Raw genomic sequence first — 20,913 nt, 5'->3', positions numbered from 1 at the left:
AAATTTCATGTATGGAAACAACTACATTAAACGCCGTATTGTTTACAGAAAACAAATCACTAGTTACGACGGTCCCACTTCATTGTTCGACAGTATTTCCTCTGGGAAATTTTCAGCCTTGGATTTTCACGGGATAATGACGGGAAACCGTACGGAAGGCCGGACGCACGGGCCTCCCTGCCTCCTGATTGGCCCGCGGGCGCTCCGAAGCCGCGCGTGATTGGTCGGCTAGGAAGTCACTCACGCGGCGCCTCGGACCCTCAAGTTTGAAACTTTGCGAAAAGGTGGAGTCAGGTTACAAACTCTGGTAACCAAACGCGAAAAGAGGGAGAAGAAAACGCTTGAATTATTTACACCAGCGGCGCAGACGCAACGCATACCTGCTGGACGCGTTTTTAGATATTTTAAGCCTTATTCATGCGGCGGTAGGTTGTTTGTTGGCTGTCAGGGGTGTTTAGATGGAGGTTTAAAGAACGAAAGTTATTCTTTAGACGCCCAGTATCCGGTTCAAACAGGGGAGAGGTGAGTAAGTTTCTTACTGCCTTGAGTAACACATATTGTGCATGCTGTGCCTTCCTCAACTGTGTTTTTTGGCCTGTGTTTACATGGCTCTGCATGCCTTTACTGTTGATTTAAGTCAGTTTTGCATGCTATTTATTCAGTGGTTAATATAGTTTTGAGAATAAAACAGAACTTGTTTCCTTTTGGTTATAATTATAATAAACCAGTATGAAAACACTTATTTGCCAATTCAACATCAACGCAAAAGTAGAGCATATAATGAATATTTGATAATATTAACAGATACAATGGAAAGTCTGTGAGAGTGAGAAAGCGGTAACTCATTGACAGAGACAGGGGGATATGACCTTCTTTACTGGACTGCAAAGTTCACTTGCATGGTAGCTTCGGTTGTAACCTAGGAAACATTAACTGTTGGCGTTCTTTCAGTTGTCTGGGATGTGTCTTCAGATTGTCTGAACCTTGAGTATGTCCTGTGCTCAGTGCTTATTATGGGCTCTAAGGCGCGTGTTTACCAGCATTAATTATATGCAAATACATTTCGACTAAACAACAAAAGCTTTTACTATCAAGACAGAGACTTTGTTGACATGGAGACTCTGGAGTTGGATGTAGAGCGAAGAACATGCGGGTTTAGGTCACACTGATGCTGACCGAGCATTTTCTGTGTGTCTGGAGACACTGGATGCAGGAAAACCCCTCATCCATCTTAGGGAGTTCAACCTTAGTTGTGCTTTGTCTGGATCGCGAGCCGATGCCGTGGAAGCCACTTTTGACCTTTTGGAAAAAAAGAAAGAGAAAAGGGTAATTGTGAGGTAAAGTTTAAAATAATAAATTAACTCGTTAATGTTATGAGATATCGCAATTCAGAGAAACAACAATTCTGAGAAACAAGATCACAATTACCTTTGCATAATAATAATTACATTATTTAGTGACGGCAAAAAAAAGTTTATAAAATTGCAACTTTTTCCCACAGAATATTTAATTAGTTAATAAATGCTTTTATTATGTTAAAAAGTGTGCAAGAAATTGTTTATAAAATATTTAAAATCACAAATTATGTAGTTATTTTTTATCAAAATCATCATTGTTGATATTGATATTTAATTCTCAATTACAAAAATACTTGTTATAAAATAAATCATTATTAAGATTGCACCAATTTTACGAATTTTCTGTTCTCAATTGTAGAAATATTTATTTTAAAATATAATAGTTGTTATTACTATTATTTTAAATTGTGGATTAATTTAGACTCTTCAGAGTTGCTTAAGGATCTGGCTGCTGAGTCCTCACTTCTTCAATTTATGTATTTAAACAAACAACAGGTTGTTTTGCTTATCTTTTCGGCGTCTCTTGTATCTCACTATCACTAATTCTGTCGTAGAGACTTGTTCTCCTAATAAACGTTCCAGGCTTTGATCACCTTTGCACAAAAAACGCATTTAGTCGACCCAAACCTTTATTCCTAAATTGGTTCATGCATTATTAAAATGCAGGACTATTTTGTGAAAACCCTGAATAATTCATGTCACCACAGGCTTCTCTAGATCTGTGTGGCCAGGCAAAAAAAGAGAGTGCATTTTTCATATTATTTTGACTATACACCATGAACCCTGCACAGCAGATGATCGATAAGACCAAACACGGCAAACAAGAGCGAAACCACATGAAAGACATGCTGCTGTTACATGCTGTGGCTCTGTTGCCTTAGTCCATACCTGAAAACAGCGCTAGATGTTAGTTGGAGTTTGGACAGTGGCCCTTTTGTTGGCTTTTCCAGCTTCAGGAAGCTTGTTCCTCGGTTCCTCAAGGCATAATTGCTGGGGAGGGTCGGTAGATGTCAAGGAGGCCTAGTTTGTTTAGAAAAAGAGATCCGTAGTACCGGCATCCACCAGCAGGGCGGGAGCTAACAGCCAAACCTACAGGTGAAATCACTCACACCTTCACACACCTGAAACAATCAGTTCAGACAGACAGGCATGGCTCAGTGATCTCCAATGTTCTCCACTGTCCTTCACAATCTCTCGCTTTCCCACTCCCCAATCATGGAGAACGCAACCTTATACCTCCAGGAAGGTGAGTGCTGGCTTCTGGTTGATGCTGAGCAACTGAAAACCCCGGTCTCCCGTTACAGCTTCTTTGTCCAGCGGTGAATCAAGCTCCACGAGCGTTGCTGGGATATCTGTGGTGCGAAGATGTTTGTTTCACGCTAGTTTCTGTTGTTACACGAGCTTTTAACGTCTTGTTTTGTTTCCACCCATGTAAAACTCGCCACTAATAATAATGTTTGCGAAGTTGGTCACTGCCCAATGTTGCTTGGCCAGCGTTCAGCTATTTTATGTTGGCAGTGCAGAAATAAAAGACTGCACATTTTCAGATATGTATCAACTGAGAAATGTGGCTCGGATACCCATTTTCTTCTGAGACTAGATTACCTTGGGATTTTTGAATGATTTTGGTGTCATCTGTTTTGTGGGAGTATTTTGACAGCAGTTATTAGTGCCCAAATGCGTCTAGATTTGGTTGTAAACATGCAAAATTGATTTAGCGTTTATCTGTCGGGAGTCCAGTCTCACCTTGTCCCTTTCTCCAACGGCTTGCCTTTGATCTCGACAGATATTAACACGAGGCTCAGCAATCGGCGTGTAATCCTCTGAAAACAATCGGCGTTAGAAGTCCCGCTAACCAGGGATACAGTCCCGCAAAGATTTCCTTGGGAATCGAGTCACATCAAACGTGCCTTTTCAAAGAAATGCAAATGGAGTGTGTGCAAAAAGGCAATGTGCTCGAGAATCCGCCGGTCTCAGACCACGCACGGTATCACTTCTGCAGTTTAATTAGCTACAATTCATCGCAGTGACTCAGACTTGAAGGGATTCTGATGTGAGCGACGCTTCCCCAGGGAGCGGTCATTTTGAGAAGGGGAAATTGTCCTGTCAGGCCTGTGCGAGAGTTAGGAAGTCCATTGTTTTGTTAAAGCCTCTAAAGTGTATCGTTGGCCTTGTGAGAACGGAAATGCATGGATGTTGTGTTCGGATTGTTTAGTTGCATACAAAATCTGTGAATTGACCATCTATCTTTGTATGTGCTGGAAGGAAACATGCACAGGGAGTTAACCTTTTTATGTCTTGCCTCTTTGATGAGAAAATGAGTCTGTAAGATTGGTTTCCTCAATGTCCTGAAGTGAAACCTTTTGAAGTCTGTATGAATGGCTAGCGTGCTTCATGTACCCTTAAAAAAATGCAAGAGTGTATAAGCCTAGTTTGTGTTGATTTCAGGAGTCAATGTTTAGCATGTTTTGACTGCAACGTGGGAGTCAGCATACGCTTTCCATACACGCTTCCACTAAAGATAAACATCTGTTGTCCCAATTTGGATGCTTGACTGTTGTTTGAAAGAATGTTAAACCACAGCATTTTAGGTTTTTCGTGTTTAGAAAACTCATTTTGAATGGCTGCCTTTGTTTGTGTCTCATCCATAGACATCATGGACTCATTCAGTACGAAGAGCCTGGCCCTGCAAGCCCAGAAGAAGCTCATGAGCAAGATGGCAACCAAAACAGTGGCCAACCTCTTTATAGACGACACTAGCAGCGAGGTACTGGATGAGCTGTACAGAGTGACCAAAGAGTACACACGCAACCGCAAGGAGGCCCAGAAGATCATCAAGAACCTCATTAAGATGGTGGTCAAGTTGGGCGTCCTATACCGCAACGGCCAGTTCAACAACGAGGAACTCGCGCTGGTCGAGCGCTTCCGGAAGAAGGTACACACGCTCGCAATGACGGCCGTCAGCTTCTACCAAATCGATTTCACTTTTGACCGCCGCGTCATGAGCAACTTGCTCAACGATTGCCGCGAACTGCTGCACCAAGCCATCAACCGACACCTGACGGCGAAATCTCATGGCCGCATCAACCACGTCTTTAATCATTTCTCTGATTGCGAGTTTCTCGCGACGCTGTACGGACCATCGGAAGTGTACCGTGGCCACTTACAGAAGATCTGTGAAGGAATCAACAGGATGCTGGATGACGGAAATCTTTGACCATTACCTGGTGTCTTTGTTTATGGAAATGCTAAATTAATTCTTTTTGTGTTTAAATGGAGCTGAAGCTCAGAAGATCTTGTGCCTTATTTGTGCTTTGGACACTAAATCATCTGTCTTGAATGTACGTTTGTCCTTCCAGTGGAACGTCTTGACTCCTGTATATTTTTAGAAACGGAGGTTAGAGGTGGTTTGCAGCACAAACCTAACGTGACCCAATGCAGATCTTGCTCCCGTTCGTTTAAAGGCAATTTGAGAGCACAGTTTGTGTAAGATCCACCATCGGAGGAAATGAAGGACCATTTGCAAGCCTTTTTGATGCTGAGAGGATTTTTAAAGCACTGCAAATACGAAATGCACTGGGGGATATGTATGAAGCGTTTCATCTCTAATTTTAGGAAATGAGCCTGCAGCATCACCCTCTCGTTTCCCGAAAATAGACACGTTAAACCTGCAACCCGAAAGGACTGTTTTTGGACATGTCTCTTGTAATTCATCTTCAGGTCGATGCTAAACTATTTGTAAACAATCACTCCTGTGATTTCTAAACTTGGTCATAGAGCGCTTTACGTTTATCTTACCACTCCATATCGCCCCCCTGCTGATGGTCCTTACCGTGATGCAGTTCCTTATCAAGGAATGAAGAATGTGCTAGAATGTCACTGTACTACCTTTCGGCTTATTTACTGTTTTAATGAAGGTTTTATGTGTATGTACACGACTGAGCCGTTATGTCCCTGATACATCACTTCTGATTGTTTTTAACTTATATGAACTAAGAATTTAGCAACTTGGTCTCATCGTCCCATTTTCGCCGTCAGTTTGTTTTAGCTTCAGCGGTTTTGACAGATTATTTTGTGTATTTTACTGGGTGTATACAAGTTCGGATCTTTCGACATCACCTCTGGGACGTCGGTTACCACAAAAACATCGTACAAGCTACCAAAAAAAAAAAAAAAAAGTGCATGCAGAAATACTTTTAGCAGGAGTCTATAAGGCAACTGTGCACTTGTCCCATAGACTTGCATTGTAAGTGCAAATCCACCCACATATTTTATGTTTGTACATGCACTTGATTTCAACCTAAAATATTCCAAACTAGTGTCTTTTTACAAAATGACATGCTGAAAGAATCTCAATGTTAGTTATTTGGAATTTTCTGGTATACCTAATGGCCTATATAAGGCTCAACTATTATTGAATAGTTTAATGTGTCCTCTTGGCCTCAAAATCTTATTTTATTTGTATTTGTTTTCTGTATCTATGCACTTACTCTTGTTTTTGTTTTTTTTTATTTGCTTTACTTCAGTAGCAAAAGATTGTTTGAGATTTGTCTTGTCACTAGATTTTTAAGTGAAGCTCCAGCTTACAAATAAAGTATAATTTCAAGGGAAAAAAGTGAAACTTTTGCCTAACTAGGACAGCGGTGAAAAGCCATACCTCCTGATTATCCTAAAACCTCTCAGGGTTCAGTCTCGAATGCTTCTTAAATGGGGTGTTTTGGGCCAATTTAATCCGATAAAGGACCGGATACCTTGTTTTGCTTTGTGCAGATATCATCTGAGCATTAAGACTCTTTCGCATTACCACGTGTTTTTAAACTAAAATGTTAAAGGCTATTTTTTTGTTAATCTCAAACAGGTCCTGTTAATGTACGTTGCGTTCTTGGTTTTCTAAAAATTATGTATATAAATACAGTATTTGTGTGTGTGTCTATATATATATAAATGTCATTCCTAAGAGGCAAGTGTTCTGTTTTTATTTGAGAAATGCAATGAACAATCTAGTAAGAGTCCAAGCAGTATTAGCATGTTTGCCCTGGATTACAGTATGCTAATCTCTCCGGGCATGCTAGATTGTTGTTTTCCGGAAAAACTAATCTGAACTTTTTGCTTCCCTTAGATGAATTGTGATATTGTAGAAAGCATGTTTAGCATCAACACAATACAGCATCTCCAACTCATTGGTTTCTATAATATGATATATGGGTGAAACAATAATTATGGGAAAAAAATGTTTATTGATTGAATTGTGAAACGCGGGTGTCGCCAGAAGGGACTTGCTCTGTGTGACAGGTGGTTGGATGAATGTTTTAGTGATGTAAGCCAAAAAAGACAATCATTTCAGAGTTATTACGTTTAGATTAAAGATTACAGAGGCTAGTATGTTTTTTTTTTTTTCTCTTTGGAAGAGCATAGGCCTTCACGGATGGATATTTCACAATAAGACCGAGAATTAGTATTAGGAAAGTTTTAGTTGATTTAATTTTCACTGAAACGAATACCGAATAGATGGCTTTATGTGCCTGTTTTTATATCCTGGTGGAGATTCAATCCTAAATGCACACAACCTCAAAATTAAGGTCCCAAAGAAAAAACTTGCTTATTTTTTGGAAAATGAGCAAAGTTTTTTGGAAGGGGTAGGTGTATGTGTAGGTCAATAAAAGTACAGTAGAATAACCATTATGCCTATGGGGAGTCCCCACAAGGATAGCAAACCAGATGTGTGCGAGTGTACGTATGGCATCAATGTTTACAGTGTGGTATCAGTATAAAAATATAATCCCTGGGGTAGCTTGAAACCAATCGCAGCGATGTTCACGGGTCTGACGAGAGCGAGACAATACAAAAATGTTAAAAACGTGTGAAAATGACACGCTGGTTTCATTTGCTATTCTTCTCACGGCTGTTTCGGTGTGTCGTTCTGACACAGCTTCTGTTCTCTATGCTGATGCTCGATCCCCCTCCGGCTGATACCTGAGACGTGACAGTTACCAGGGACTTAAGTTCTTAAACCTGGCAAGTTCTTTTGTTTTTTTTCCTCCTCCTTCGCTTTTCTCTCCTCTAGAGTGTCCTCTGGGGATCTAAAACCTGCTGTGTTTGTTTTCAGTTAAAAGCAAACGTGAATGTAAAGCAATTATTTATATATTAACAAATACATAGCCTACGTAAAGAATTCATTGATATTCTGTACGGCACTCAAGGTTATACTATCAGCGATATTACATTACAGATCCCACCAGGTGTGTTATGTCACCTTGTTTGTCCTGATTTTTATTTATTAGAAGTGGAATTTTTGAGTTATTAAAAGCTGGCGCCAACGTCACGCATTGACCCGATCTCCGCAATGTCCCTTCACACCTAACCTGCAAAAACGCACGGCTGCATGACAGTTGTCTTGGTAACCGCCACCAGAGGTGTAGAAATGACCATCTGACCACAAGACAAAGAAGAGAATCACATTAATAGCTCTTATTAAAATCGGCTAGCAGGGGCTTGTAAAATCTGGTGCTTTGTCTTATCAAAATTCAGCACAGAAAATAGAAAACGAGCCTAGCGTCGGCGCTTCACAGTGTAAGTGTCTGAGTTTAAACACACCACAGCTGTTGAACAGCATCTGCAGACCATTAGTGTTATATAGTGTCATCAGTCTTGACAGGTAACAGCACTTGTGCATCCAAACTGAATTTGAAATGAACAGCCGCGTTCGAGCGATTTGCGCTATTTATGGCTCGCACTCAGCGTGAGAGTGACGTCTCTGCGTTAGCTGCTGCAGTGATGTGTCTGGTGTCAAATAGAAGGCCCTCTGACCAGCGCTTTGGGAGCGTTAGCCCACAGAAGCTATGATAATATCTTTGTGGCTGCTTTCAAGTTGTTTATCAGCAAACTGAAAAGAGACTTTTTAGTCATGCTGCTGTTGGCTGCAGGACCTAGTGCTATATACGAGATTTTTATTGCTTTTTCTTAAAATGTAATTTGTGCACCATTTAAATCAGCTTACTGTTCAGAATAGCATGCTAACATGCTACTATAATGAACCTCGGATGTATACAATATACAAAATAGTCTGTTTGCAATATTACGTTTGCTGAGGCATCCAACATACAACAAAATGCAATGCTGTACCCCACAATGCATTGTCCTCATTTTGACCTTACCATTTCCAATGTCATAAATGGACTGGACACGATTAGAACTTTTTTTTTTACATTGTTATTTGATTAGATTGGGAAAAAAAAAGGACTTAAAAATACAAAATAACCTTGTTTTATTCCAAGATGATAATTGGAAACGTTATATAATATGTAATGAGGTCATGAGACAAAAATAAAACATACAATTGTCGCAGTTGTTTGTTGTATAGAATTGGTATAAAGCAATATCAAAATCATGAGTAGTACTTTGTATAAAATATAGAAGTAAACGCAGCTCAAATGCAGCTCTTTTTTGCTGGACATACTTTAGTTTGGATTAAATGAATCAGAAACTGTGTCAGGGGTAAAATTCCTGACCCATTCTCAGAGTGATTGTTCGGTTTATGTGGAAATGAGAAAAGAACTGAAACCTAACGCAGGTGGTAATAACAACGGTAAACATTTGCATTTGTGACCTTTCGATCTTAGGTATGGAGAATACAACTGTTACCACAGAAAAATGCATTACATACATACACATTCTATAGGTCATTATATAGCTAAACTGTTGTGGTTATACATTTTTTTTAAAACATGCAACTGAAATTAAAACATGCAACTAATGTAGAATTGAAACTTCAGTATATGCACTGTATACTAGATTAACCAGAAATAAAACATAGACATGAAGAAGTATTTTTATGCTGCAGTGTGCCAGGTTATTAATTTTAAAAGTCACATCCTCATGCGTTTTTTTAGGGACTAGCCCTGCCTGTGCTGCCCCATAAAGCACTAGAGGGGGAGCGTGTCTCCCCTGGCATCCTCCTATAAAATCCTGGGTGTAATTGTAGCGTGCTGAGGCAGAACAGGAGTAATCAGATCAGTCCAGAGGCTGGGAGCATACATGGACACACAGCATCAGCACTGGATTAAATCCCCCCTCCACGACCCCCCTCACTGATTGAGGTACGACGAGTTTCTGCAAGTAGGTAAACGAGAGCGAGGGAGAGAGGAAAAACCGTAAGAGGGAGTGGGAGGAAGAATGAACCAGAAAGGGAGGCAGCGCAGTGCGAGCGAGTGAGAGAGAGGGGATGGGGAGGGAGTCAAAGGCAGGAAGCAAGCAACAGCCAGTGGAACAGAAATGCAGGGAGTTTGAGGGAGAGGGTGAAAAACGGAGGCCCGCCGCCAAAGAGAGGACGACGGGAGCAAAGTGAGGTAAGAGGGAAAGAAGGGCAAGGGTCCAGAGGAAGAAAACACACCGGGATATCATCTGCCGGAGGAAACAACACAGCAGAAGGTGGGGGTCAGAGTGAAGAAACATGCAAGAGAAAGTTTAAAGACAGGACAGATGAGAAAAACATCTCCTGGTAATGACAAGGCCGGGACACTTAAAGAAGGGACACGTCCTCTCGAGATTCCCCTTCTTGGGCCGCAGAATGTTCTCAGAGACAAAAGGGGTCGGAGAGACTCGCATTCAACCCACCACTTCAAGCCAACTACAAAATGGAATACAAAGACCCCAAGCGGACATCCTTGCCTATTTTGGGACTGGAGACGAGGGAACGAACACCTGTGGACCAAAGCAGCAAAACTCCCCCCTCAATGGATACACGGCCAAGAAACATTTAGCTGTTCAGGGGGGTCATGCACAGCTAGACGTGACTGGCCAAATTTGTCAGACCAGCGTGCGGTGGAACGGGCCTCCAGGGAAGGAGCTGCAACATAACAGCGTCTCTGTGAACTACAGCTTGAGAGAATGCAGCTTTGTGGTCCACCGGCACCAGACCGAGCCACACCCCTTCTTGAGGAAGTGTGCTCTGGACGCGCCAACACAGTTCAGAGGTCATGGAAACTGTGGAGTGCCTGTTTGTGCAGTGGGGCAACAATCGGGCTCTGTGCAAGGGGCCCTGCTTACGGAACAACATACATCAGACTGGATGGACGCAAGTTGTACTGACAATTCAACCTTTAATAAGGATGCAGAACTTTGCCCTTCTAACAGACAGGGAACTTTAAGTAGCTGGCTGGGACCTGTATTGCAAGACGAAAACGGATCTAGTCTGGCACATGAAGTTATGCTGCATACCCAAGATGTCAACAAGACCAATTCTAAGTGTCAAGTAAAGGTTGTGCAAGGTGATCTCAGTAGACCTGGGAGAGGGTCTTATGCTTTCAGCTCTAAGCAGTCAGAGAGAGCTATTCGGGACCAGATCCAAAGAGTTGTTGTGAATCTTGAGGAGGTTCTACATGGCCTGAAAGAGATACATCTGGAAATGAAGGAGGTAAAGGTTTATTTATCACTTGGGGATGTTAACAGATGTTCCTCATAATGAGGGTGGTGTTCTGTTTAGTTAAATCCCAAACTCTGCCGGCTGCTGGATACTCTTAATGATTGTATTTTAGATAACACTCGGGCCATGAATTTTGTTTTAATATTAATCTTCATATCAATAATGAATACTGTTTATAGAGACCCCTGAATTTATTGCGCACTGGACAATTTCACTTCTATGAGGGGATAGTGAAACTTTAATGTTGAGAGGATTGGTCTGATCCGCTCCATTTAGCAAATGTATTCAACGTTGGAGAGGAACGTTGGCCGGTGGTTTATAGTCCCCTCAGACAGGCAAGAAGAAAGGGCCGCTGTCCTCTCTAAGCTTTCTGCCGCAGTTCCATAATCTTGTAAACTAGCCTGTTGGCACTCTTGCGTGAAATGTGCCCCAATAGAAAACCGAGACATGTGTAGTACTCAACTTTTCCAGGAACTATTTACATTAAATGCTAAATAAACTATACTTTGTCTTCCATTGAACCGCAGGTGGTCCAGAAGATAGACTTTCTGACATCCGATATTGATATTGGCAATGAGGAACCAGGGGACCCTTTCAAATGTCAGTCAGGAAGGATAGACACCAAAGTGGCATCATCTCAAGAAGTATGCTCTGACAAGTCATCCTTCAAAACACCAACTCCATCTGTGGCACCACCAGCATATCCCATTAAAGATCAAGGGCTGCATGATGTAGGTCAAAGACGGGAATCAATTCAGGAGTTGGTTATTTCTCAAAGAAATACATCAGGGACCTCTTCAAGGCGCAAGAGCCAGAAGCCTCCACCTTACCCCTACGCCAGCACAATGGGAAGAGTGAATCTTAAAGCAAGAGACAAAGGTCAGAAGACGCCACCCTACCCATTTAGACGGAGACTGCTCTCAACCATTGTTTGAGCAGACCGTGGATTCAGGGTACAACATGGAGTATTACACTCTACATGGTAAATCGAGCTACAGACACCTTTGCGGTAAGTTTGGGCTTTATTAGACCCAATAACTCAGAGTGCAGCAACCATTTATTCTACAGAAAGTGTGTTAGATCGCAGGTGAACCGTGTAATACCTTTTCTCTTTAGGTCTATAAAGAGGACATGACAGAAACATCATATACTAATAAATCTAGCGAGTGACATGGGGTAACTGGGAACCACTTCTTAGAAATACTGCACGTCAGAGGCAAGCTGAAGGTAGCGGGAGATTATTTCTAGCCTTAGATGACATCTGGAGTGGGACTCAATCACAATTCCAATCTCCCAGCAACCCCCATCTGTTAAAGGATTATTTTTTTATTGCTTTCCCAAACTCTAGCCTAGTGTTTGAAGTCTTGCCTTAGGAATATGATGTTCTCAGATACATGTCCTGTGGATTTAAAAAAAAAAACACAATGCAACATTTTCAAGTGTAGGCATTTTTTCAACAGGTACTAAAAAAAGAAAATGGGAGAAAAATTCGTTTACAGCATTTTGTCTCCCTCATGTGTACTGTAATGCTCATTTCAAGCTTTTTAAAGATGCAGGACGCAATAAAGCATTTTCTGGCTTTAATGTATTTTTGAAAGTCTAAATGTCATGCTTTCAGTTCAAGACATTAATTTCCTGAACTGCTGACAATGAGAATTATGACACGGTGCAGATGCTCATATGTACATTTGCGGTACCGACAGTACTTCTGCAGAGCTGAGTGGACAAATCTCACATTATGACCAGAATCTGCACATAGAAGGATTTTGCAGGGTTTTTTTTTTTTTACACATTTAGTGTAACTGATGTACATGCAGCAGAATTACAAAGATTTGAAAAGTGCAATAAAATGCAAAGACGTCTGCAGAATTTTTTCTGCAGTGCTTACAAACAGAATGCACATTCAATTTATGAAACATTAATGCAAGAAGTAATCAAAGAGAAATAAGACAAAAATTTCTCATAACAGATTTATTAAAAATTACAGTACATCAGCTATCAGAATAAAGCACACTTTCTGTCTTTTCCTCCACCACAGGAATAATCAAAGGATTCTGACACACCCCAAAGATTTAGCGGAATCTACGAGCGTGCCATTACACCAGCTTAAGAAAGTAAGTATGAGCATGAATGCGCTCGTGATAATCAGATTTACAGGCATGAAGTTAAATTCAGGTTGAAGCCCTAAACCGATAAATGCAGCCAGGAATAGAAATCAATCTACCATTCTGAACTTAATTTGTAGAAGCCTTCATTTCACCTTACAGATATGAATAAATGTTTATTTTCCTCATGTCCGATAATATACTTTTCATCTACCAATCAGTCCAGTTCTTGGACACTGGCATAATCCTGCCTCTAGACGAAATCCCTGTAGTATTTTCTATCACGGGAAGTTCTTTCTTTCATAACTTCCTGTGGTTTGATTTCCTTTGCTTGACTTATGACAGTGAGCAGTTAAGTGGCAGAGTGTCCATAGCTGTCAAATAAATGTCCCCGAGTGATGGGACAATCCTCTATCGGATCAGCCAATCAGAGTTCATCGTGGCGCGTTCGACCAATGACGGTGAGCTTGGAAAGCTCGGAATGGAATTTCCCTTCCCTGTGGGTCACTAAAGGACAGAATAAAGATGTGCTTGATTAGAAACATGTATATACAGTATTGCCAGGTTTGACTTACAAACCTGGAAAACTGCATTTATAAATTCTCTGTTATGTACAGGTTTCCCACAGCTGGAAGTAGGAATATGCAGACTCACCTGAAGACTCTGACACAATGTACTCTTCTTCCTTCAAAGCGACATCCCTCTGTCCACCCACGGCAGTCTGGGACTGAGAAGAAAAGAAAGAGAGGATGAGTGACAAGACATTAACAACGAAGCCTAGAGGAGTGGGCTGAATAACAAAGAGATTCTCACTAAGAAAACAAAAAGAGACATGGAGTCTATGGAGCGATTCTTTCAAGCACGCTTTTGAACTTTTCTTATTTGCACAGGGGACAAGGCCACCAAGACATCACCGTCATCCCACCATGGAGAATTTCAATTTAATCTAAAGATAAAGATGTTTTCACAGGGTCTTGATATGCAACACCTGTACAAAAAGGGCTGACAGCTTTTGATCCGAGAGCGACGAGCGTTAGGAATCTGAATTAAGGTTTGATCTGCGGCAAATGTCAATGTCACGACTAAGGATAAATTTTAAACAAGATCTTCAAAAACCTGTGCCAATTCTTTGTATGTGCAAAGCACACAAATAAAAAGTTGTCATCACTCATATTCTTGGTCGATCAAATGCGTCAACGCATTAAAAGCTAATTTCTTCATATTGAATCATACGTCCTACAGATTGCTGAATGTTGCTCTCAGTTGATGTGGTGTCAGGTCATGAAGGAGAGCTGAAGTTAATGTGAAACTTACATATGCGGTGGCGTACTCAATCTTGGCTCCTTTTATCTCGGCTTTGAACTGGGTAAAAAACAAGTAGGACTTCCCTTGGGGCCTATCAAAAAAAAAGAAAAAATCAATATTGTCCTCTCTTTCGTCTCAAGTTACATGACACAGTTTGAAAACACAGAAAACCGAGAACGGATTTGCTTGTACGTCAATGAGGAAACCTCATTTTTGGCATTGCATATTGAGTACAGCCATCAAAAACCAATGCAACAGCGTTTTTGAAGTTACCTCCATACTGAACAGGAAAACATCTGGTCATCGTCACTTAGTCCAACACTCATTTGCCATTGCTAGAGGAAATTAAAGCACAAAGGCTGCATATTTAAGTCTGAAACTGTGCAATTCTGTGAAATCTGGACGTTTTACAACAGTGCATAATTGCTACAATTTCCAGATCGTTAGTGCCAGAGTGACAAATGTCTTGATTTTACAACGATAGTTGGCATCATCCTAAAATGCTTACAGACACAAAGCTAGTTTAGGAGGATAGAACAACAATGTTTAATTTCATCCCATTATATTTGAAAATGTAATAAACTGCAACCAATAGGATGGAAAGTAACGATAAACAAAGTAATCTTATAACAAAGCAATATTATAAAGCGTAGGTTGCACTGTCATTTTATGTTTTGTGAACTGTATATTACTTACATTTATCTCCAACACACTTATATAACCAACACCGAGTTTATAAATAACAGAATACATGTCTTACCTCATTGGTGCCTCCTTGGCACGCATATGTGAAGGTGCATTTGTACTTTTTCTAAAACGAAACCAAGAAACGGATCACTGTAAATAGATAAACAGGGTGACAATGCCAAGCTTCCACCTACGAGATATGCAAATTACCCAGACTAAACTGAACTTTTGAAGATGGCCTCGCATTGAAAGGGCGTTACAACCATGGTAATGTCAGTTCCTGTTAAAAGACCTGCAGTTATTATTACTACAATAAAAACGAAAACATTTCTGAAAGGCCGCATGAAAAGCCGATGAACCCTGCGTCACACATGACACTACTTACGTCGGAATATGAGATTTGATTTGAGAGCTAAGAAAGAGAGCAACATAAAGAAATCGAATGGCTTCATAAGACTACAGGCCGATTCACACTAAGAACGACATAGATAACTTTACATTCTAAATCATCTTCAAGATGACTAATAAGCATCTGTTTGGCATCTCTAAATGCCCTATAGATGTATTGCATGAGCAAACAACCTAAAAATAAGTACTGCAGATGCAAATGTCAAATAGACATCTCTATCAGGGTATTTAGTCATGGTCAAGTAATATGGACTTCTTCATGGTTTCTTCACACCTCCATTTAGTTCAATTAATTAGACATGAGGAGCTCAGAGATGCGTTAAAATTATGGGGGGTTTGACAGAGGAAATCAAATCACAAGGAGTCGGAATAACATCAAAAATCACGATTTAGTTTTTGATGTAAATATTCCTTTAAAACGTTCGTTCGTGTCGCTAGGGGCGCAGTGAACGTCATCGATCCCCAACAGTCCAATGAGAAGATGACGGGTGGATTTCCTTTTAAAGCGTCGCGGTTTTTCAAACCCAGCATCCACTCTTTACTTTACGTGTATCATATACACGTATTTTTCCAGCTACAAGGTACAGTAGTGCATTACTTTAAAACGATTGAAAACGAGAACCGAAATCGACGTAAATGCGAAATCGAGTCATCAGAATAAGAAAGGACACCTCTCGATTTCACACACAAAAAAAAATTATTTAATTTTTTTATATAAAAAACGTGTTATCAAATGTTTCGTTGCTAAATGATCCCAAAGAGGTTTACTCACGAGTTTAGCAGAGAAAGTCTGCACAACTCCTCCAGGTTTGACATCGAAGTCGAGCGTTTTAGTCCTGTCAGCAAAAGCGCGCGAAGCGCAGAACACGAACAGCAGCAGCAGAAGCTTTACGCATGAGTTTATGTGATCGTTGCATGCCATGGTGCTTTATAGATGAGAGAGGTAAGTTGATGTTGTGAATGAAAGAGTGCCAGCACTGTTCCTGTATGTTCTTCACAGGATGGCAAAGTCCTGTGGCTCGAGGTATTGAGCATCTAGTGGACTGGAGTAGAATAACAACTCGCAGTGGCCCAACAATTATTTGAACACTAAAGGTCATGGACATTCAAATGTATGGAAATATGTGAATACTGTTTAAATGACATGGCTTTTTTAATGGACAAAAATAGCATTACGGCACATTCAAAAATAAATGTAAATATAGGCTATAATATTTGAATGTGCATGACCAAGCTTACTAAAATTAACCATGGTTTTATTAAAGTAAAAATGCGGTAACATGTTTTTTGTAAAGTGTAAAACTATATTACGATACTATGGTTAGTGTAGCGAAACTATGGTTAATCTTTGAATACCATGGTTTGAATATAGTAACTATGCTATGTGTTTTTGTTTTTGCTTAAATTTGTAATAAAACCATGGTTATTTTTCATAAGGGTAATGTATCCCACTATTTATCAGAGATGTGTTTTTCCATTAGCATGTCAGTTTTTTCCTCCAACTAACCCTCTTCAATGAGTGCCTTGTTTATGATTCACAGTAGCCCACTTGTGGATTTTTTTTTTTATTTAAATGAACACATATTAATCACATTTCAAAACTGCTCATGTTGTGGTTCATTTTAAAAAGGCCAGTAGAATTCTTCTCAATAATCAACGGTGACAAGAGTTTACTTTTGAATCCAGCTCTGAGGTGATTCTCTTGCTCGTGTTATTTTAAATGTTCATGCAGAAGGGAATGTTTCCGGAGACTTTGTGGCACTCTCAGCATGTTTGGAGATCTTGAGCAAACTGAACTTTTCTGACTCCGTGTCTGGCTGTGTTGATTTTACACCATAAACCCCATTTTAAATGAGCCTTGACCACTATTGCTTTAGAATATTATGCATATATGACCCAGTGGTTAAAACAAAATACTAAAAAATATTTATGACTAAATGAATGGACCATAAATATCTGGGTGAGTTTTTCATTTTTCTACATGTCTTTTTCTACATGTTTTAATGATGTAAGCATATTCTATTAATCAGTCTTTGACCAAAACATACATATATTTACTTGAGTTTTACTGAAACTTTAGCACCAAAGGTTACACCAAATTACAGCATTAAATAAATACAATAAATAGAATATGTAATTGAATATTTCCTTATATTACAAAAGGTATTAACAAATATTCATTGTATACCATTATTGGAACTTATTTTAGCTTTACTAAATATGTCACAGTCACTGAGAAAATAAGTCGAATTATACCTAATCTACAAAGACATGTTTGGATGATTTCACCACTGGAAGTTTGAATGATGCAAACTGGATCATTATCTGTGAAATAATAAAACATCAATTAAATATTTGCAGTGATAAAGAAACGAATGCAATCTTAAAACTCACCCTGTGATTCTGCAGTTACTTGCTTGAACGTACGTCCCTGTGTATCTGATGTCGCATCTAACAACGTTATTTGAGAAGTCAGACTCTTGAACCTGGAAACCTGGGTTCACGGTTACCTGTCAGTGGTTCACATGGTTTAAAAACACGTTTCTGACTTTTGGCAATGCTAAATAATGCAGTGACCAATTTATAACTCACTTTTAAAATATAATCTCCAGGAGAAACATCTGTAATATCAATCCACTGGCAGTCGATGTTGGCATGGTAGGTGTCATAGCAGCCTGGGCCCAATCCCTGCTCCACGAAAAACAATAGTTCCAGACCGGCTTATTTGTATCGAAATAACACGAGTAACTTTATTCTCTTGACCTGTGTGTGAGCTGTGCAGGCGTATCTTCTCCTCACACCTGGATCGCAGCTGGTGTCCTCCAGACAGAAACTGGCTTTATGTCCCTCAGCCACCTTTCTGCCCGTGGAGGCATCCAGGAGGTCGTAGTCGCTGAAGGCATCCATGCTGTGATAATGTCTATAGGATGATAAGATAATAACTTAATTCAAAACTTGAATCACAGCTTATGAAGAGAGAAGAACGATTGCTGACAATTGCCTTTACGCTAAAGAATAAGACAATATCTTCACCCTTTCTTCTATTTTTCTGTAGAAACGAGGTGAATACTGATGTGTGGATGTTGTGGAACATAAATTGTCAGAAACCTACTGATGGCAGCTGTGCCATTCCCATTGATGATGTGGTTTCACAGGGAGAAAATCTGCAGTGCCTTGATTTTTGACCCTCTGAGGAAATCTGAGCAGCACTCTGTAATCAAGGTCTCTCACTCTGGAGTCGTACGCAGAACTTGAGGAAAAAGGCAAATATTCACTTTATTCCATTTAAAAAGCTTTTAATTCTTTACTGCTTTTGTAGTTTGGTTGCAAAGAGAGCCAATACCTGGAGAGGCAGTTCTCTTCTGCAGCACATCTTAATGTGTACATCTGAACTCTCTGGATATAAGATGCTGCTTGGATGTAATAAGGGTCAGGAATGAGATCAGGCAGACCTGGAATACATAACAATTATATTTAAATTGGCAGAAACTAAAGGATATTTCTAAGTGTTCAGAGCCATATAATTGTGTATGTATTTAAGGTGTCTGAACAAGATACATTCAAAATCGTTTATACGTTGAAATATAACATTTGGTCAACAGTTGGCGCCAAAACACAATATACGTTACGTTCGTGCCACTAAAAAGTCCAGTGAAATTTACCTAAAGACAGTCGAAAGCCCTTTAAATCATTGTATAATCCGTGCATTGCATAAACAGTAACAAATGTCGTCTTACCGTTATGAAAATAGCTTGTACCGTGTCCCGTTTCTCTCTGAGGAGATCTGTCACCACTTCCATACGGGAGCAGATTATAGTGAAAAGAGTTTCTGTTGTTTACTTGAGGATTAGTTGGTTCATCACCAATCATGTTGTCACCTCCTCTTTCCTCAGCCTGGAATGGAGGACGTATTACTGTATTTCTGATATTAACAGCTGCTGAGGGTGCAGCTGAATTGGGTCGTGTTAGAAGTTTGGATTTATTAGCTGTTTTACTCCAAGTCAAAGTGGAAAGTTGAGGTTGAGGAAGCTGATTCTCCTCAGAATGAATAGCGGATGGTTTTCTGGTAGATGTTCGTTTTGGCACTGGTGCGCTGGTAACTAAATTACGGCGTCTGGATGCTCTTGAGCTCCCTGAGGCTTCCAGTGTAGTTGTGCCAGTTGGGGCTGTCCCATATTGCAGTTCATCTGAAGAAAGCGCAGTTCTTTTCGCATGCAAAGGCAACTGGTTATTGTTCCTCACGTGAGACGCATAACCAGCTATCATGTAAGGTCTTGCATCCACACCAAGACTGTGCTCTGGCACGGAGTTTGAATGCACCGCATGCCCAACTGCGTGTGTCTTGGTACTGCCAAAACGTCCTATAAAAAGCCTGCTCGAGAATGCTGGCATATGCCTCGTCAGTAAAAACCTGCCATTCCGTTTTCCAGAAACAGGTGTGTGATACTGAGAAGCGGTGCTCAGCAAACTGTAAACCTGTCCGTTAGTTTCCCACTTAACCTTGTGTCTCCAGGGTCCATGGTGCTGTGCGGCGCTCAAACAGACCAGGATGAACAAGTGTATGGAGAAGAATAGAATAAATGAATATTTTGTCATTTTAAAAGAATGACTATATTTGTAATTTTGAGCAGGTAGCAGGAGAAACTGCAGCACTTTGTGCTCCCAAAAGCTTTTAAATAAGCCCAGGTACAGAAGAAGGCGGTACACTGTGAGGCGTTTCTTTCTTTCCTTTTGCACTTTTTCCTCCTGCATGTTTCACATAACGGGCAAACCCCACATTTACTAAAATTAAATGTGGTGCCACCTTAATAATAAAGGCAGTTATTTAAAAAGAAATCCCATAGTCTATACGTTTTCTAGTCTTTCTTTCTTCGATTGGTATTACCACTAGAGGGAGTTTATTGCATATGGGTTCATTACTGGCATAATGTTAACATAATTACCTCTTTATCAATAAAACACATTAAATAATGTGGGCATCTCAGCCCTACGAAATTTAAACGATTCCAATCTCCCAGTGACGACAATTGCTCCTAACAGCGATGAATGTCTTCACTTTCCCCTTCCACGTATTTCATTGCACAAATATTTGAAGTGAATATGTAGGCATTTGTCATATGAGAAAGGGACACTATTTAAAAACACATAGGCACATTCAACGTCGAGTTTAAAACATGAGCTCAAGGTTTATTCAGGAAAAAGTCTAGACAATGTTTGTTTTCATGCAGGTTGAACATCAGCCATAGGCCTTGTTGGACGCAGCAATAAATAGTAGAGCTGGGCTGGAACTTGTTTTAGAGCGGAAAGGATGATTATTTGATCACGGAGATTACTATATAAATTTAAAAGGTTATGTTTTTGTAAAAATAATCTATGGGTCAAATGCAAGCTAATTTGTGAGGGGAAAAGAAAAACCCAGGAATGTTAGTCATGTAATTTTTCATTTTAAGACAGGACCATTTATTTTAAAAGGGGAAAACCATGGACGTTAGTTAATAGTCAATGGTCTTCCAAGATGAAATTCAGCTCGTCTTCATGGTATTTGATTACTATAACATTAACTCTAAAATTCACTATACATGGCTAAGTATTTTAAAAATCTCAAGCATTTCATAATAAATTAACAGTA

At 40.0% G+C, this 20,913-nt stretch overlaps 3 protein-coding genes across 7 annotated transcripts; 1 reads left to right on the top strand and 2 right to left on the bottom strand.

Annotated features, from left to right (window-relative positions):
* Window positions 1-277: 277 nt before the first annotated feature.
* Window positions 278-14,055, top strand: LOC122327369 (tumor necrosis factor alpha-induced protein 8-like protein 1). 3 transcript variants are annotated; one of them, XM_043222688.1, is made up of 5 exons: window positions 278-522; window positions 4,010-10,770; window positions 11,307-11,788; window positions 12,818-12,893; window positions 13,502-14,055. In XM_043222688.1, exon 2 carries the CDS (start codon window positions 4,015-4,017, stop codon window positions 4,573-4,575), a length of 561 nt encoding a protein of 186 aa, XP_043078623.1. In that variant the 5' UTR covers window positions 278-522; window positions 4,010-4,014; the 3' UTR covers window positions 4,576-10,770; window positions 11,307-11,788; window positions 12,818-12,893; window positions 13,502-14,055. The 3 variants fall into 3 exon arrangements, with proteins under 3 accessions (XP_043078623.1, XP_043078622.1, XP_043078621.1); XM_043222687.1 differs by lacking the exon at window positions 278-522 and adding an exon at window positions 2,336-2,604; XM_043222686.1 differs by lacking the exon at window positions 278-522 and having other exon boundaries at window positions 4,571-10,770.
* On the bottom strand, window positions 12,736-16,330 carry mydgf (myeloid-derived growth factor). The gene is made up of 6 exons (XM_043223008.1): window positions 16,057-16,330; window positions 14,950-15,000; window positions 14,463-14,524; window positions 14,199-14,280; window positions 13,539-13,611; window positions 12,736-13,391 (listed from the first exon to the last, which is right to left on the bottom strand). The coding sequence occupies exons 1-6, from the start codon at window positions 16,204-16,206 to the stop codon at window positions 13,312-13,314; spliced, it is 498 nt and encodes a 165-aa protein (XP_043078943.1). The 5' UTR covers window positions 16,207-16,330; the 3' UTR covers window positions 12,736-13,311.
* Window positions 16,331-17,322: 992 nt separating this feature from the next.
* Window positions 17,323-20,817, bottom strand: loxl5a (lysyl oxidase-like 5a). Of its 3 annotated transcripts, XM_043222643.1 has the most exons (7): window positions 19,022-20,817; window positions 18,628-18,736; window positions 18,397-18,534; window positions 18,048-18,204; window positions 17,877-17,972; window positions 17,679-17,794; window positions 17,323-17,609 (listed from the first exon to the last, which is right to left on the bottom strand). In XM_043222643.1, the coding sequence occupies exons 1-7, from the start codon at window positions 20,034-20,036 to the stop codon at window positions 17,606-17,608; spliced, it is 1,635 nt and encodes a 544-aa protein (XP_043078578.1). In that variant the 5' UTR covers window positions 20,037-20,817; the 3' UTR covers window positions 17,323-17,605. The 3 variants fall into 3 exon arrangements, 2 of the variants coding, with proteins under 2 accessions (XP_043078578.1, XP_043078579.1); XR_006247636.1 differs by lacking the exon at window positions 17,323-17,609 and having other exon boundaries at window positions 18,086-18,204; XM_043222644.1 differs by lacking the exons at window positions 18,628-18,736; window positions 19,022-20,817 and having other exon boundaries at window positions 18,318-18,520.
* Between the last annotated feature and the right edge of the window lie 96 nt (window positions 20,818-20,913).

The sequence above is a fragment of the Puntigrus tetrazona genome, chromosome 22 (assembly GCF_018831695.1).
Source record: "Puntigrus tetrazona isolate hp1 chromosome 22, ASM1883169v1, whole genome shotgun sequence".
Classification (NCBI taxonomy): domain Eukaryota; kingdom Metazoa; phylum Chordata; class Actinopteri; order Cypriniformes; family Cyprinidae; genus Puntigrus; species Puntigrus tetrazona.
Note: the sequence above shows the minus strand (reverse complement) of the source record. Positions and strands in the feature narration are given on the sequence as shown.